General features: G+C 44.1%; 2 protein-coding genes across 7 annotated transcripts in view; one reads left to right on the top strand and one right to left on the bottom strand.

Moving 5' to 3' along the window:
• Positions 1-48: 48 nt before the first annotated feature.
• MFSD9 (major facilitator superfamily domain containing 9) lies at positions 49-13593 on the bottom strand. 4 transcript variants are annotated; one of them, XM_014600445.3, is made up of 6 exons: positions 13510-13593; positions 9843-9930; positions 8363-8406; positions 4991-5120; positions 3525-3638; positions 49-3034 (listed from the first exon to the last, which is right to left on the bottom strand). In XM_014600445.3, exons 1-6 carry the CDS (start codon positions 13591-13593, stop codon positions 2235-2237), a joined length of 1260 nt encoding a protein of 419 aa, XP_014455931.2. In that variant the 3' UTR covers positions 49-2234. The 4 variants fall into 4 exon arrangements, with proteins under 4 accessions (XP_014455931.2, XP_019340571.1, XP_019340573.1 ...); XM_019485026.2 differs by having other exon boundaries at positions 3525-3734; XM_019485028.2 differs by having other exon boundaries at positions 3525-3734; positions 9843-10889; positions 13510-13580.
• The window catches only part of TMEM182 (transmembrane protein 182), a 71134-nt gene continuing 67829 nt past the window's right edge, over positions 13493-16797 (top strand). The window contains exon 1 of one of the 3 annotated variants that reach the window (XM_059721016.1): positions 13493-13577. Coding sequence is in view for 1 of the 3 variants with exons in the window: in XM_059721014.1 (XP_059576997.1) it covers positions 13555-13582 (28 nt within the window). In the remaining 2 variants the exon portion in view is untranslated. Of the gene's footprint in view, positions 13606-16797 lie in introns of all 3 variants that reach the window. The other 2 variants (XM_059721014.1, XM_059721017.1) reach the window with 2 other exon arrangements.

Raw genomic sequence — 16797 nt, forward strand, 5'->3', positions numbered from 1 at the left:
TTTGTGACAAGGTCTTAAAAGGAACAAGACAATTACTGAAACAAGAAGCACGGAACATCATTTAATTTTATTACTGTTTTTAATAACAATTTTAGTATCATTCTTTTGTGACTGTGAAGAAAGAAATCCTTTAAAAAAATCCTTCAGAAATTATTTGATTATCAACTCCAAACACTTCTTTGTCCAGAAGTATCATCATCCCTGAGACCACGTTCCAGTCCACATATTAGTCTTCTGTGCACATTTAGACAAGAAAACTGCAATATATCTTCCAAAACAAAACAGAGTTATGCAAAAATATCTGCTGGTTGTAAAGAGTACAACGCACATCCATTTTTGTATGCATAAGAGTATTTACACTTTCAGTTCTGTCACCCATAAAAGTGGTATTTGCACACTTACCCAGATTAATGCAAGACAATCTTCATTGTTTCTTTGGTCTAATGCCTTGGGTTATTATTGTTATTGGAACTTAAAAAAGAAAGTCTTTGCCTATTTATTGGTTATCAGATCACTAGGCAACATTTTTATCAAAGGTTTTTAAGTTCCAAGAGATAGCAGCAAAAATCCATTTCATAGTATAGAAATGCAGTATAAAAGTGAATAGGGTGACAGAATATTTTGAGGTGCTTGGTAAAGTGGTAGCTATAGGTTAGTGACTTTAGGCTACTAAAAGTAAATTAACTTGGGAGCCCTTTTACTTTTGAGGTTGGAACTTGGGCACATCTGAAAATTTTACCTAGGTAACAATTCTTCCAATCCATAAAGGGAGGAGCAAAAGTGAGAATATATTAAAATATAAGCAACTCTATTTTCTATATGAACTTGAACTCTTAGAGAGAAATCAAGGTTACCTCCTGCAAACATAGAAGATGCCAGCCCTGTATGTTTGCTAAACTCAAAAGCACTTAAAATAATTATAAGATCTGCAGGCATTTCCATGGTGCTCCTACTGAAATCAGTGGGATTTTACCACTGACTTCAAATGGGAGTATGCATTCTGGAAGAGAAGACACATTACTGAGGGGAAAAAAAGATGATTAAAAAACCCTACAAAACACCATCTGTGACAGTTCTGAAGTGATGCTTTGTTTATACTTTTTGAAAATGCATATGCACACAATGTTTTTATATAAAATTCACACAGCTGGTTTTGTATGATATATCAAATAATTACATGGAAAGTGCATGAGATTTTCAAGTAAAAGACATTAAAAGTGCAAGGTATTTTTTTTTAAATGTGGAACAAATTTAAAGCTCATGAAAACAAATGACTACTAGTGATTACTGGTCTGAACCAGGTACAATACAGAGCAGTACTCTGAATTCTGTCCCCAACTCTCTTGATGCACCTTTGCTTGCAAGAATCTTTTAGCTTTGGCTTCCTAAACCATTGGAGACAAATGAAGACTAGACCAGCACCAACTGCATATACTTTCAATTGTTATCTAAAATGGCATTTGTACCTATATTGGTAGAGGTAAAAGACAATGAATTAATTAAACATCAAACAGTTAAAAATATTTCTCCAGAACATTTTAAAAAGCCAACTGAAGAATCAAGACGGAAAAGTTACACATAGAGCAGAGATGGAAGGAAACTGCACCGGGAATTTTGGGGAAATTTAAAAACATTTATGGCAGAAGGTAAGCAAATGGAGGTGGAAATTAGTGCAAAAACCACTAGTGCAAGTTTCAAGATAGTTTACATTCAACTGAATCACCTCTGCTCTGGATGGTGATATCATCTCTTAAAATACATGCTTCTTTTAGGCCTGCTAATACATAAAAGTGCCAGAACATACATGGTTCTATTACCCAGAAACACTGGGGCAAAAAGAAACAAGTATGGGATATCAAGAAAGTTCAGGGTGGGTACGATTCTAGGCGAAGCACTGATGAAAGTATTGATTTTTCAACATGCCATTGACACTCGAGAACTCTTATTTTTTAAATTTTCTGTTCCACTCCTGCGCCTCTTGTTGGTGTCTCTAAATTACACCTATGAGCATTTGTCTTGACTTGTGATACTCCATTAGAAGAGTCCATGTGAATCTGAAGGCCGCATCAGGCCTCACTGCCCTTGAAGTTGTTGTTTCTTCTTATAACATCCTGTAAACTTATTGTGCTTACAATAAACTTCTTTTGTGCTTATTGTTCTTTCCCACAACTTATCCCCAATTCTTTGAATTGCTTTGTTTCATTTAAGATAATAACCCTGTCCAAAATAAGATGTTACTCACTGTTAAGTTTAATGTTTCTAGCACTACTGTATTGTGATTTGTTCATTACCATGATTAGAACAGCCATCAGTCCCAGCCCCACGCCAACAGTTGGAGGGCCACAGGGACTGAACTCTTGTGCAATTCCGGAGAGAAGAGGAACAATTATACGCCCCACAGATGTCACAGACTGACCAATTCCTATGAGTGTACCACTGGCATGATTTCCACCCAGGGTCAGTTCCAGGTCAGTGATACAAGTGCGTCCTACAGTAGTTGAAAAGGCTAAAAACGTAGAAGACAAAATCACTGTCCATATACTGAGTGCTAAAGAATACAGCAGTATCAATGTGCATGTGAGAACACTGGAATGTAATAAAATTGTGTAAGTGTTATGCTGATATAGCCTCGTTATTGTTCCAACTAGGAAGCCAGCAAGTGCTCCAAGGGTACTGCCATAACTTATCAGGTACCCAGTCAGCTTAGGTTTCACTCCAAATCTCTCTTCAATTGCCAAAACAAAATTGCTGTAGTACAGCATTACGGCAACAGACATTAGTAGCCGTACTAAAAATATATCCCACATATCAGAACATGCGATGCTTTTAATCCTTTTCAGCACTGACACAACTTGAATCCAGGGAGACCAGAGAGGAACATCACATTTCTTTGTTCCATTAGCTACTGCTTTAATCTGTGAGTCCTGGTTCACCTTTCCCAAGATATTCTCAGTCATCTTTCTGTTGCAGGTGGTTTGCTCATGTTTGCTGCTCACTGTGTTTTCTTCATCCCATGGTAACATCCAGACAAGACCTATACAGAGAATGCCGTCAGCAATCAATTAAGCATCTTTAGTTATACTTTTTATGTTCATAAACATGTTTTAATGGTTTATTTAAATATAAAATGCAAATAAATTAAAAATAGTCTTTTGAACTTAAATAGCACCTTTTTTTAAAGAAAGGGACAAAACATTTTACAAACACTAAGCAGAACAGCATAACCCAGGAGGTTTTTAATACCTCATTTTAAATATGGGAAAACCAAGCAATTTGCTCGACTAAAATATGCCCAGTAGATCTGAGAAATTAACCTAAGATTTTCAAGCTCAAAATCACTACATTCCATTGTTTGTATGTGTCTGCAAAAATGGTGTTGAAGAGAAGAGGTATGTTGAGCTTTACAAGTTCACATGCAAAAGGCTGTTTAAATATACAGACTGGATGGAGATTACTGTTCTCGTTAAAAGTATCATGACTGCACAAAGAAACAGACAAAGCCTGAAGTGCAAAGTACAACTTACCAGCATTCAGAATGAAGATGGAAGAGCAGATGAAGGATGTCAGGTAGAAGCCACCCTCTCGCTCTGTAAGGTAGCCACCAACCACAGGACCCAGAATGAAGCCAATACTGGAGGCTGCATTGAAATGCCCTATAATCAGTGGGCGCTCTCTCTCAGACACCAAGTCGGAAAGAAGAGCTTTAGAAATGGAGAGTGTGTGTTTGAAAATACCTGCAAGGCAACATAAAGAAATATATGACACTCAGTCAAGCCATCTGTATCATTGTTATGTAGTCTGTAATGCCATATATAATATTTTGAATTACTGTTTGAAAATTCCAGGAATGACAAAACATCCCCTGCCAGCACTAAAGCAGCTGTGTCAGACCTGGCCTTATGATACATTAGACATCAGCAGTTCTCATGGCATCTTCAGCAGCTAGAGTATAGGCAGCACGTTCAACAGGGACCAAAACAGCTAAGCTAAAGTAAGATGGAAGCAACAGTTGTGAAAGGATCCCCATACAAATGAGACAACTGCTCCTGTGGTCACTGGTGGACGAAGAACAACACAGCTGCTTACAGAAACACCAAGAACTATTATGGGAGCTGACAAGGGACTATAATACACCACACACAAAACAGGTGGTAGGGAGGGCATGCAGAATAAGAGAAATTTAAGCATATTCCAAAAATACCATACATGCACTTAGTGAAATCTCCTGCTCTTTCCTTGTAACAGAAAAACACGAGATCATATCAGACAGCCCCTATGCGAGCATCACAAAAATCTTTCTAGAAGTAGGAGACATAAGCCAATCACCAATTTAATCAAATTAATTAAACTCAGGGAAAATAAATAAATTGCTTCGAAAAGCCCCTGAAACAAAGAAACATTCTTTGGGACAAGGCAAATATTTAAGATGCTAAACCCTTCAAAATTTTCTAACATAAATGGTGAGGCAAATGTAGCACTAGTGTCTCAGACGTATGTTTATACACCACATAGGAATTTCCACTGACGTAGCAAGTCATTTTTTTAGCTGACAGTTTATTTGGAAATATGTTTTCCGCATGATAAAAAAATGCATGTTATTTCATGCTGTGTTGCAGAAACAGACCAAGCTTTTCAGAAGAGACTAGTCATTCTGGTTCCCCCAAACAAGAACCTTAAAATGGTCTCTTTCCAGTCAGACCTTAGCATGAACTCTTACAATTCAGGTACCCCTAAAAAGAATCTCAGGAATCATCTATTTCTGGGTACACTGTTTCTTAACTTCCAGAAAAGAGATCATGACAAAGTTCAAAAGGAGCAACTTGAATTTGAGTTTCTACGGGCTTCTTCTAATAACAATTGATAGAACTGTTCAAAACTGTTCAAACTGTCCTGCTTGTACCTATAGTCAAATGTCACAAACTCCTCCAGCAATAATTCTCTAGTTTAAGTTAAAATAAATAAAAGCCTAGGTACCAATACATTTACTCACCTACAGGAACTCTAGCAATAGCAAATAAAAACACATTAGTGGACATGCCCAGCAGCAAATAACCCAGTGCACTGAAGAGAATGCAGGCAAGCAGGGACTGTTTTCTTCCTACAACATCACTCCAGCAGCCCTGGACAAGACAAGTAATGAATGTTTGGAACAAGAGTTATCTACTTGGAGTGAACAATCTGCATATTTGATTTAAATGAATTACTTCTCTTTTGAGAAGAAGGGTCACCAGTGAAAGTGTTCTTGTACAGATAATGTATTTGTTACATGAACAGTAAGCAACCTTAAAAGTCAGAAGCTGGATACAATGGACAGAATTAAACTCTGAAGTGCCTCCTTAGACCTTGCCGAAATTTTACTTGGTGACATAAGAAAGCACAGCTTTAATTTAATTTCTTGTCTTAAGACATCTGAATTTTAATTTGTCCCCATTGCTGGGGACAAATACAGCAAATTATTACTGATCATTTCTAATGAAAATGCATCACGCCAACACTGACCACTTTTGTTTGTGATAGCAATCTACATGAGACGCTTTACTGCACAGCAGACTAATCTACTGCACAGTAAAGTGTCCCCATCTACATGTGCATGGCATTTACTATGCAGTAAATTAGTCCACTGCACAATTATCTAGTACCTGTAAATACAGGTACTAGATTAACTGTGCAGTAGTTGCTGCACGGTAGCGCTTGTGTAGAAGCTGATCAGGAGCGAATTTGCCCCCAGTCAGCCACACCAGCAGGAGGCCACAGGAGATGGGGAAGTTCTCTGTAACGGGTCCTTGCGCTGCTCAACTCCTGGCTTCCCCCAGGAACCAATCAGTGCTGGGATGAGGTCCCTCTCTGCACCCCTCCAGTCCCAGTGCTGCATGGCTCCTGGCTCCCCACAGGAGTCAGGAGCTAAGCAGTCCCAGGACTGGGGAGCTCCCTGCTTCCTCACTCCGCCAGGGGCTCATTGGCAGCTGTCTTGCTTGTGGGGCAGCTGCTGGCAAGCCCCCTGCTAGGTGGGGATTCCCTCCCCAGCAGGGAGCTGACCAGGACCTACAGGCAACCCTCGCTTAAGGTGGTTTCATTATAGTGCTCATTTAAAATACCTACCTAGTTTCACTCAGCGCTGAGCGCATTTCATTGTAACACTCAGCTCAGATGTGGGGAGAAGCAGCAGAGGAGGCGAGGGAAGTGGTGGGTGGCAGCCGGTGGGAGCCCAGGGAGGGATGGCAGCAGCGAGAAGGGGAGGGTGGGGGGCTGGGCAGTGTGAGCTTGGAGCCCAGGACGGCAGGGCCCAGGAGCGCAGGGTCTGCTCTGGCACGTGGTGCTGGGGCAGCCAGCGGGTAGGGAGGAGTGGCGGCAGCAGCAAGAAGGGGCGGGTGGGGGGCATAAGAGCAAGGCCTGGGGCAGCAGGAGTGCAGGGCCCAAAGCCAGGGCCGGCAGGAATGCAGGGCCTGAGCCAGAGCAAGCCGAGTCCGCAGACCTCACCTGCCCCTGGGCTGCAGCCCGTGCCCTGTTCCACTCCGTCGGGTGCGGACCCTGTCCCGAGCCTGCAGCACTTGGTGATGGCGGCTCGTCTCAGTGCCGGGTGCCCTGGAGGGAGCCCCTGCTGGGCAAAGCGGGGCGCAGGCAGGTGGGTGGCCCCACTGCTTACCCCAGGTCAGAGCCCCGACTCAGGCCCCATGGGCAAGGAGGCTAGGGCCATGCACAGGTGCACTGGTGGCCAGCAGGTGCAGGTTGGCAGGGGCTATCGCGGCGGGGGAACAATGAGGCCGGGAGGAGCTGATGCCTTCCCTGGCAGAACCCAAGTGGTGCCTTGCTGGGAGTGGCTCGGCCAGAGCTGGCAGGAGCGTAGGGCCCGGGCCGGCAGGGCCCAGGGTGGGGCTGCAGAAGTGCGGGGTCTGAGTCGGCAGGTGGTGCAGAATCAATTATCTTTATTTACATTAAATCCTATGGGGAAATGGTTCTGCTTAAAGCTGTTTCACTTAGTGCTTGGCTTTCTCAGAACCAATTAGGAGCACTAAGTGGGGCTTGCCTGTAGTCTGCTCCTGAGGCAGCTCCTGGTGAGACCCCCTGCTGGGCGGAGAAGCCAATAGCTGTGTGTCCAATGTGCATGGGGCAGGGAGAGCTCTGCCAGCTGCAGTGGCAGTTGTCTCCCGGCTCCATGCACATCAGGACCCCTCCAATTGTGCACAGGGCCAGGAATCAGCTGCTGCTGCAGGCAGCAGAGCTCTCCTGGCCCAGGGCATATTGGGACTGCCCCTTATAACCCCTGCCTGGAGCTCCCCCTGGTTGCTGCAGAGGATTAGAGCAGGGCAGGACCAGCCCTGTACCAGGCTGCTCCCACTGGGAATAGATTTACTCTCCACAGGCTGCACGTGTAGATGTGCTCCTGGGGAAGGCTTACTGTGCAGTATTTTACTGCACAGTAAGCCTATATTACATTAATAGTATGTGCAGACATGCCTGTATGTACTAGATGCTTGTGAAACACTAGGAGTAGACAGTGTCAGTTCGAAAGTACCCACAATCTAAGGGCATACCGATACGAAGAAATGTGGAAAGGAAAAACAACAAGTCATTTATAGGCAACATGATTTACTATACGTAAATATAGTAACCATGTGTGTCGGAAAAGAAGCTTTATGAGGGATGTATATGAGGACATGCTAGGGGTCTTATAGGCAAGTTCAGGGAAACTAACAAGCATATAGGGGAAAGGCAATTATATGCCAAACAGGTGGATGAGGCTAGGAGTATTTCTGACTAAAATGTCTAGATTTAAGCACCTGAAAGGTACAGTATGTATTCATGAACTATGGCCTCGGGGTTGGGTCCTTCCATATAGTTATCTTGGCATTGCAGTGGGAAAAAAATGTAACCCAATAGGAAAAAAAAGAGAAAATTGAGATAAATTGTATGAATTAAGTCCATATGGCAAATTACAGGAGACCGCCTATTAACCAGGGAAAGGAAAATCCAGATAATATGCTTTTTTTGGTCCATGAGACTATCTGCAAGAAACAGGTTACTGTGTTGAGGAACACAGCTTTAATAGCAGCATTGTTACAGAGAACTTTGAATGACTGACATAGGTACACTTGACTGATTCTAAATCTAGGCAGGGCTTTGCTTTTCAGCTGAAAATCCCATCTTGTGTATTGGTAACCTGAAGAATTTGATTATACCCTATGGTTGAGCCAAAAAGTTCTACACAACGGAGAAACAACTGTTCATCTCAAAAGGCTTGTGTGAATCCTGTTAAACATATATTTTCACGTTCCCCCAAAACACTACTATCAGTGCTATCAATTTTTCCACCAGATTTAAAGAAACATCAATATATTTTTGAGACCAAGGATTACAAACTTACCACAAATGTGCTGGAAACAAGCTGCAGGAAACCATAAAGAGATCCTAAAATACAAATGTAAGGGGAAAAAAATGCCACTGTGAGAATTAAGTGAGAATGGACCTGTAAAACTAATTTAAAAGAGATTCTTCAGCATGGCTTTAGTTAATGGAGAAAGCTGAGAAAAATGTTATGAATCCTTTGTTGAAAGAATGGGTAGAAGCTGAGAAGCAAGTAAGACAGAAAGTCTAGCACAGACTGTGGCAACCACCATTTCACCGTTTAAAGATACTAAGAGAAAGAGGAACAATTGTGTAACAAATTTGCAACACCATTCAACCCAGAGGTGCTGCCTTGCTATGGGAAATATATGAAATTGTTATTGATTCTGGCAAAAGCAGGAGGGAATTTTCATTCCTAGGAGAAGCCACTCCAATTGCACCAAGACTATAAAGACATTATTAGCAGGCCATTATGCTGTAGAAGATAACACAACTTCTACTTCTTCTTTCTAAAGTCATGAATCTAGTAGCACTTGGCAGCATCTGCAGAAAGCAACATGGACACAGCGGCATAGTATTTGCCAGGCTTCTTCACTGATTAAAGGACACTCAGATCCTGAGAACTCTAAATAGTCAAATCAAAGTAGAGTGGAGAGGTGGTAACTTATTTTCCACTAGAAGTATTATATAAACATTCGCCATCAACCATACTCAAGACAGAACTTGCATTAACTCCAGAAGGAGATAAATTCCACCCAAAATGAACAGACAAGATATTAAAAAAATCCAATTATAAAGATGATATATTTTTATCATTATTACTCTTTCTAAACTTTAAAGTAAGCCCTTAACTGTGAGTTAAAATCTTAGCATATGAAATTTACTTACATAGTAGATTTTGCAAATAATTAATCAAGGGACGTAAAGATTTTATAACAGAAATAGATGAAAGGTGTATTACCAAATTGGGAGAGAAATGTATTACAAAAGGTGACCAGTCATTAGCAGAAATTTCTCTTGAAGCTTGGCTTTGTTTTTCTATTATATAGCTCAGGAAGTACTTGGGAGGTCCCTAGGGGGTACACACAGGCGGGGACAGAGCGCTGTCATCTACCACCCCCCACCTCCACCTCCCAGGAGCAGGGCCGAGGTGAGGTGGGGTGGGGGTCAAGGGCAGCGGTGATCCTCTACAGGTTGTACAGGTGCCACCTGGCCAGCTGGACATGGGGCGGGAGCTTGCATGAGGTGGCTGCCGCTGCTTCCCACCACCCCTGCTGTCACTATTCCGTGTCTGGCCGTGCGCCACCCCCTCCCCCACTCCGCATCTGGCCACCGGGGGTATACTTACTAAAAAAGGTTGAAACCCCCCGATATAGCTAATTCAAGTGTTAGGACTATTAATGTATGTCACACATCTGACTTGCTGTGAATTATTGCTAATACTCTTTTTACTTGACTTTATTCTTAATCTACTACATAAGCATGCATTCTGTACTCACCTATTATGCCAGCAATAGTTGGACTTGCCCCTAAAGACTTAATATGAAGGCTTAATAAAGGAACAACCATGCTCACGCCAAACAAGTCCTGAAAGTATAGGCAAAATGGATTTTCAATGGCAGACCACATTTACAAAGAGGCTGAAAACCTATAAAGCATTCTGTATTTTAAAAAGGCATTGTCCTGTTAAGTCAATAACAATCTAAAAGGGAGCAGAGGAAGGGGACAGACAAGTTTTGTATTGTATTGTACAAACTGTACGATTGGTCTCTCAGGTTAAAACAAATGGCAAAACTAGAAAATAAAAGCTAATTATTTCATTCGGCAGTAGGAAGATATTCTAAAAACATGGAAAAATCATGGCTAAGCTAATTCCGAACATTTAAAGCAATAGTTAAGGTTTACAACATTTTTTAAAAGTACAAACTTATTTTATGAAAAATAAGTCTAATGCCGCAGTACAAGTAGTTTATTATGACACATCACTAAGAAAAACGATTTACCTATACAAAAAGTTAGGAATATGAAGATAAAGTATTATGTTAATTTTTAAGTGCTTTTAAAGCACTGCTTATCAATTAAAAAGGGCCTTACAAGTACAAAAATACAGACATATCAGCTCTTTCCTTTATCCAGATCTCAGAAATAATTCAAGAAAAAGGTTAAAAAAAAGACAGGCATAGTAAAGCATAATGCAAATGCTGATCTCCTCAGCAGTGTAAGAAAAAGGCAAGAAGGCTCCCCACTACTAACTGTATAAGGATCTCCTGGCCAGTGCTTTCAGCTTTTTATCTTTTGTTAGGCTTACCATATTGACCTGCTAATTCTTTAACTGTACAATGCGGTTAGCATGCCACTTCTACATCAGAGTGGAACTGTACTGAAGGGGGCTATTGAAGCAGTACCACCTTTTATCAGAGACTACTACAGTTGGACGAGACTAGCAGTTTCTAATAGTCTGCCCAAAGCCAGAATCCGTCGGACATCACACAGACAATGAGTCAAATGCTTCCAGCACTTCATCATGCACTTGGTGAGGGTTGATACTGCAATATATATAGGTAAAATGATTATTAGCTGAAGTCTAGTACTACCCATAATTTATACAGTATGTTATGTGTTCCTTAAATAACTGATTCCTTGCATCCCGCAATTACTGCTCCCAGCATGTGCATATTGCTGCAGAACAGTGATTTCTTGAGATATATGCCATGTAAAAATATCTACTTGGTTACAGCAAGTTTATGTAACAGCCAACAACTTTACAACACCTTCCAGCTGCTATATACAGTGGTCATAAGTATCTGCCAACTCCTTGGAACTGTGTACCTTTACCCCAGCATTCAATTCATTCTAATTATTACTTACAACAAGTAGAAGGGAGCATATGAAATGTTGCAAACACAAAGGCAATCACATCTATTGAAGGCAATACAATTAAACTCCACGGAGCACAAATACCTGCTGCTTTTTTGGACTCATAAGGAAAAGGTAAAGCTAAAGAGGAAGTGCAAGCAAAGCAGTAAAAGAGACTTGTATCAAGGGGAAGCTGGCAGCTGCTGCAGCTACGGGGCATGGCGCATGAGCACTGTGAGCCGGGCTGGTTTCAGAGGAGGTGATGGGGAGAGAGAGAGAGAGAGAGGAGACGAGACGAGAGGGAGAAAATATGGGATTAAAAAAAAAATTGCTGTTTTCTCCTAGACCTCATACAGACATTCAGTTTCTCCTGGGAGAGTCGCTGCCTTCCCAGAAGAAACCTCAAGTGTTCAGGCTTCTTCTCCCAGGGTAAAAATAGCCACTACTGGAGAAAAATAATCTGGTAACAACCAGACTTAAATCACTCACAGGAGAGTTTCTCTTAGGATAGTGAATGTTTGTACGTGACAAGGCTTCTAGAACCTTTTTGGTCAGGGCGCCAGTCGAGAGGCATGGGGGGGAAGGGAGGGAGGGGGGCCAGGGCGGGGGGGCCCCAGCGGCCAATTGCTGAGCGGGAGGGGGGGTGTGTGTGCGGTGTCATCCCCTGGCACAGTGCGCAGAACCAAACCTTGAAGTGCCACCAGCGAAACCAGAAGTGCCATCAGCTTCTCTGTGCCACTGCTGCATACCCCTTGGGGCCTTCCAAAGTAACCCCAGGGGTATGCAGTTGAAAACCCCTGCCCTAGAAGAGAACTTAGTCCCCTGCTTGCCTAGGGAGACAGTGAAATCACTCAGACCCTGCTGCTCCAAAACGTTCCCCCTTCATAATCCCATTACACTTTAGGGAAGCACAGGCTGACCATGGGCAGTCTGGGTCAGCCAATCAGGGCTTTCCTATGCATTGCTGCCATCTGTCACCAGGCAGACTAACAGAATCTGCAGAGAAAATTGAGATATGTGCAAAACTCAGCGCTCCCCCCACCCCCCGCAATGTCAGCACCACAAGCTCTCCGCTCATCAGGGCCTCAGCTTTCAAATGTTCGTACCCACAGCTCTGGTGAAGCTTCTCTACCCTGAGAGCAGCCCTAGGAGCATTCTCCCAGGTTTTTCGAGTGCGTGTACGCAGCCCTGGACTATACACATAGACCCAAAAGCTTTGCAAAGCTGGCACAAATATATTTTCATTCCCATGAGGCACGTGCTGGGCACTTATGCCTGATCTTCAGAGACAGGCTGCCTGACTGACAGAGCTCTGGGTTCCAGCCAGGAGGGGCTGACTAGCTTGCGCCCACAGGGACCACTAGCTTAGGGCTCTCCATCCAGAGTGTTTAAGCCCCCTGGCTAGCAGGCCAATTCGGTCTCACCCAGCTTGCACGACTCCCCAAGGAGCTGAACAAAAAACATGGGGGGTGGAGGGGGGCATGGGTGCTGTCTCTCCTTTGCTGTCAAATCCCTGGAGCCAGGGGTGGCACCACATGCCAGGTTTTGCCAACTCTCATGATTTTTGATGTTGTTCCTAAATGCTATTCATCTAGAATGTGAAAAACTTAAGCTGTCTTATTTATATCTATATAGTTGATATGTCTATATAATTTTTATAATAGTAAAATATTTATCAATAAATTTGCAAATATTAAAATTTGCATAAAGTTAATATACAGTTGGTAATCAATGTATTAATAGCATATTGAAACTTATACAATATTATAAATGTTAAATATTATAGATATACTAAGTATCATATATATATTTTTATATATACATATATACATCTATTCAAGTACTTGGGATTGGGCCAGAGAAGTGGACTACCTCAGCTTTTAAAGTCCCTAAAACTCCCCGGAGAAAGATCCTTGGCAAGACACCCCAACGGGGCTCAATCTCCCTGCGCGGTCCCTTTAAGGGCGGAGCTCTCGGCCTCGCCTCGCTCTTAGGTCACCGGCAGCACGTTCCAAGGGGGTAACCTTGGCGTGGACCAGCTCTTCGCTCCCCCCTTCCCCCGCCAGTGCTTCATGGCGAGGGCACGGAGGATGCGCTCCACCACCCGTGTCACGCCACGTCACTGTCACCCTCCCGCCTGGCCCCTCCCTCCCGTCCGCGGTGCCCCCCGCTTGGAGAGGTAGAGAAAGTCACGTGATCCACAGCCCCGCCCCCATCCCGACAGGCAGCGCCCGCAGCTTTCTCTCCCCGCGGTGCGTCACGGAGGGGGCGGGGCCAACCGCAGATTCCAGTGCCCGCGTCCCAGCTCACCAGGAAACCCACGAAGTACAGGCACCGCACGAAGGGCCCGGGGCGATGATGAGCCTCCCCGCCCGGCGGTCCGGTAGCCCCCATCCTCCGGGCGGGGTACCGCACGGGGAAGCTGGCAGCTGCTGCAGCTGCAGGGTGCAACGCATGCGCACTGCGAGCCCGGCTTGCTTCAGAGGCAGGGGGGAGGGAGAGAGAGTGACACACACGGGAGGGAGGGCGCATGCGCAGTGCAGGCTGAACGCCCGGTAAGCACGAGATGGGGATGGCATGTTGAGGTTGGCCGCATCGCATGCGCAGTGCGGCCGGCTTGTATCGCGAGGCATTGCAGCATGACTGGGGGGAGGTGGGGCTGAGCAAGGGTATAAGGATGCTGCGGGTACTGAGCTGTTCAGAGGATTTTTTTTTTTAGGTTGAAATAGGCTCAGATGCTCCTAGGAAGGGAAATACAACTCGTGCAATAAAAGAAGGCAGTGCATTCAGTGCAGACACAGGATGATAGCACAAGGGGGCTGGAAGGGCATCTAGTCTAGCCCTTGCTCAGAGCAGAGGGTCTCCAATTAGACCATTGCAGCTTGGGCTTTGTCAAGCCAGGTCTTAACAACCACCAAGGATGGAGATTCCACCATCCCTTTAGGTAGCCTGTTGCAATGCTCAGCACCCTCCTAGTGAGAGAGTTTTTCCTAATATCCAACCTAAACCTCCCCTGGCTGCAGCTTGAGACTTTGCTCCTTGTTCTGTCATCTGTCACCACTGAGGACAGTCTAGCTCTATCCTCTTTGTTACCATCCTTCAGGTAGTTGAAGGCTGCTATTAGATCCCCCCTTTCAGTCTTCTCCAGACTAAATAAGCCCAGTTTCCTCAGCCTCTCCTCCCAAGTCAGGTTCCTCAGCCCTCTATCCATTTCATTGTCCTCTGCTGCATTTCTCCAATTTGTCCACATCCTTTCTGTAGCGGGGGGCAAAACTGGATACAGTTCTCCAGATGTGGCCTCACCAGTGCTTAATAGAGGAGAATAATCACTTTCCTCAAGCTGCTGGCTACTCTCCTACTAATGTAGCTCAGTATCCTTGGCAACAAGGGCACACTGCTGGCTCACATTCAGCTTATTGTCCATTGTAACCCTCAGGTCCTTTTCTGCAGCGCTGCTGCCCAGCCAGTCAGCCCCAGCCTGTACTGGTGCATGGGATTGTTCTATCTCAAGGGCAGGACTTTGCACTTGTCCTTACCACAAGCTTCATGAGAGTCCTTGCAATCTGACCTGGAGCAGATGAGGAAGAATTTCTTCATGAATCCAAACCTGGCACTAAGTTTCAGAACCCATGAATAAATCCACCAGGTAGATGCCTAAAAGGTTTCTAACTCCAGTTGGGAGCACCAGTGCAGCCCAGTCCAAACTCCAACCCTTAGTTGTGGTCAATGTCAACACTTTTCCAAGGGGTATGACCTCTCCCTCCCCACCCCAAAGTCAATGCATGTGTGAGGGAAAAATTTGTTCTGGCCCCCTAGATACCAGCAGAACCGTGAAAGGTCTAGGAGTAGGCAAGATGAGATTGAAGTATGTTGCCAGAGCAGTCTGGGAAGCATGTCCTGCCCTCTCTTGTCCTCACATTTTGCAGTGCTTGCTTAGACTAAGAAGGGTTTTCATGTGGCTCAGCAGGAACAAGAGTTGTGGAGTCAGGCACTATAGTTCTGTGGATGGAAGACCCATCTCTAATACTGACAGCCAAGCCCCTTTACAAGTCTGGACCTAAAATTGCTATTTTAACAAAATAAATAAAATTGATGGCTTTAACAATTCATTTAGAAGTACAGCTGCATACTCAATGAATGTAGGAAGTTGGGGTTTGGGTTACAACGAAGGGACTCAGTTGTGAGAAGACAAATGTTCACCTGACCCATATGATTTGGTACAGGCTTTCTTCCAAAGAAACAAAGGGACAGAGCTGTTGGCTACAAATGTCCAGCTTGGGATCCTTAAAATTCTAGTTTATTAGGCAGAATGAAACACTGTAATCATAAACCTTGGGACTGGTCCCCCTCCCCCACACACACATGCACACACATACACACACACAGTAGCAGGCTACAGAGTCAGGTATACCTATCCTACAAGTGCTGGAGTCTGTCGTTGAGGCTTCTTGCAGCCTGGTATCATCTTCTAGAAGGGGGTCGCCGGCTGTTCCTTCTGGCTGGACAGGTCTGGTCGAGTTGGAGATCAAGAGGGCGCCACTGAGGGTCACTTTTCACTGGCTTTTATCTGTCCTTGACAGACTTTGGTGACTCCCCAGTTTTCAGGTTTGCCTAATCCAGGGGTCATTGACCCTCGTGGGACTTCCCCCCCCCTCGGTGGCTACTGGACGGCATCTGTCAGCCCCAGGGGTCGTCCGCATGTACTTGCAGGTTTGGGAGTCCATTGATTAATTTAGAATAGGGCTATGGGAGCGGTTGATCTGGAGATACTCAGCCCAAAAGTTGGTCCCCATCATTGATTAACTCAGGCCAGGGCTTCTAGCCCTTGATCAGTGAGGTTTAGAGATTTCCCGGTTGTTACATTGTCTTCTATTGAGTTCTTCCCTTGGTTGATCTACAGCTTCCAGGTGATAATTGCTGTGTGCTACCTTGTTACACATTCAATCACTGATTCACTCGCTCTTTCAGGGGCCGGCCTGATACAGAGAAGGACAGTTTGATTCCTGCCCTTGTTAACATTGTTACAATGTATAACTTACTAAAACACATTTAGTTGAAAGTTGAGGAGTATAAAATATAAGCTACAAATGCCATGGCACACAAATAGATAAAAATACCAAACTACAAGGGGAGATACAAAATGCACACATACAAATTTTAAAACACAATTCCTTGTCTTGAAGTGAAAGAGAGAGGAAGGAAGAAAAGGTAGAAAAAGAGAAACATATCCAAAGAAGGGAGAGCAAATGCAGGCAAGAGGAAAAGGGGGCTTTCTGCTACAGAGTCAAATAAAGAACAAATCATTTTAGAGAACTGAAAAGTTCATGTTGCAATTTGTAATTTTCAACATACTTCCAATGCAGAAAACTCCCCCGAACTAAGGCATGATTCTCTTCTGCTTACTTCCATTTTTCACTGGTGACATCGCATTTACTTTAATGGAGATACTCTAGGTCACTGAGTCCAACCCCTTCTCCCAAAGAGAAACATCCAAGACTAAAGCCTCCTAGCTGAGTGATAATCACCACTTGTGCTCTCCCAAACCACCTGGCTACTTTTTAAAATCCATTGTTCAAAATAATAATACATTTGCATTAG

The sequence above is a fragment of the Alligator mississippiensis genome, chromosome 1 (assembly GCF_030867095.1).
Source record: "Alligator mississippiensis isolate rAllMis1 chromosome 1, rAllMis1, whole genome shotgun sequence".
NCBI classification, from domain to species: domain Eukaryota; kingdom Metazoa; phylum Chordata; order Crocodylia; family Alligatoridae; genus Alligator; species Alligator mississippiensis.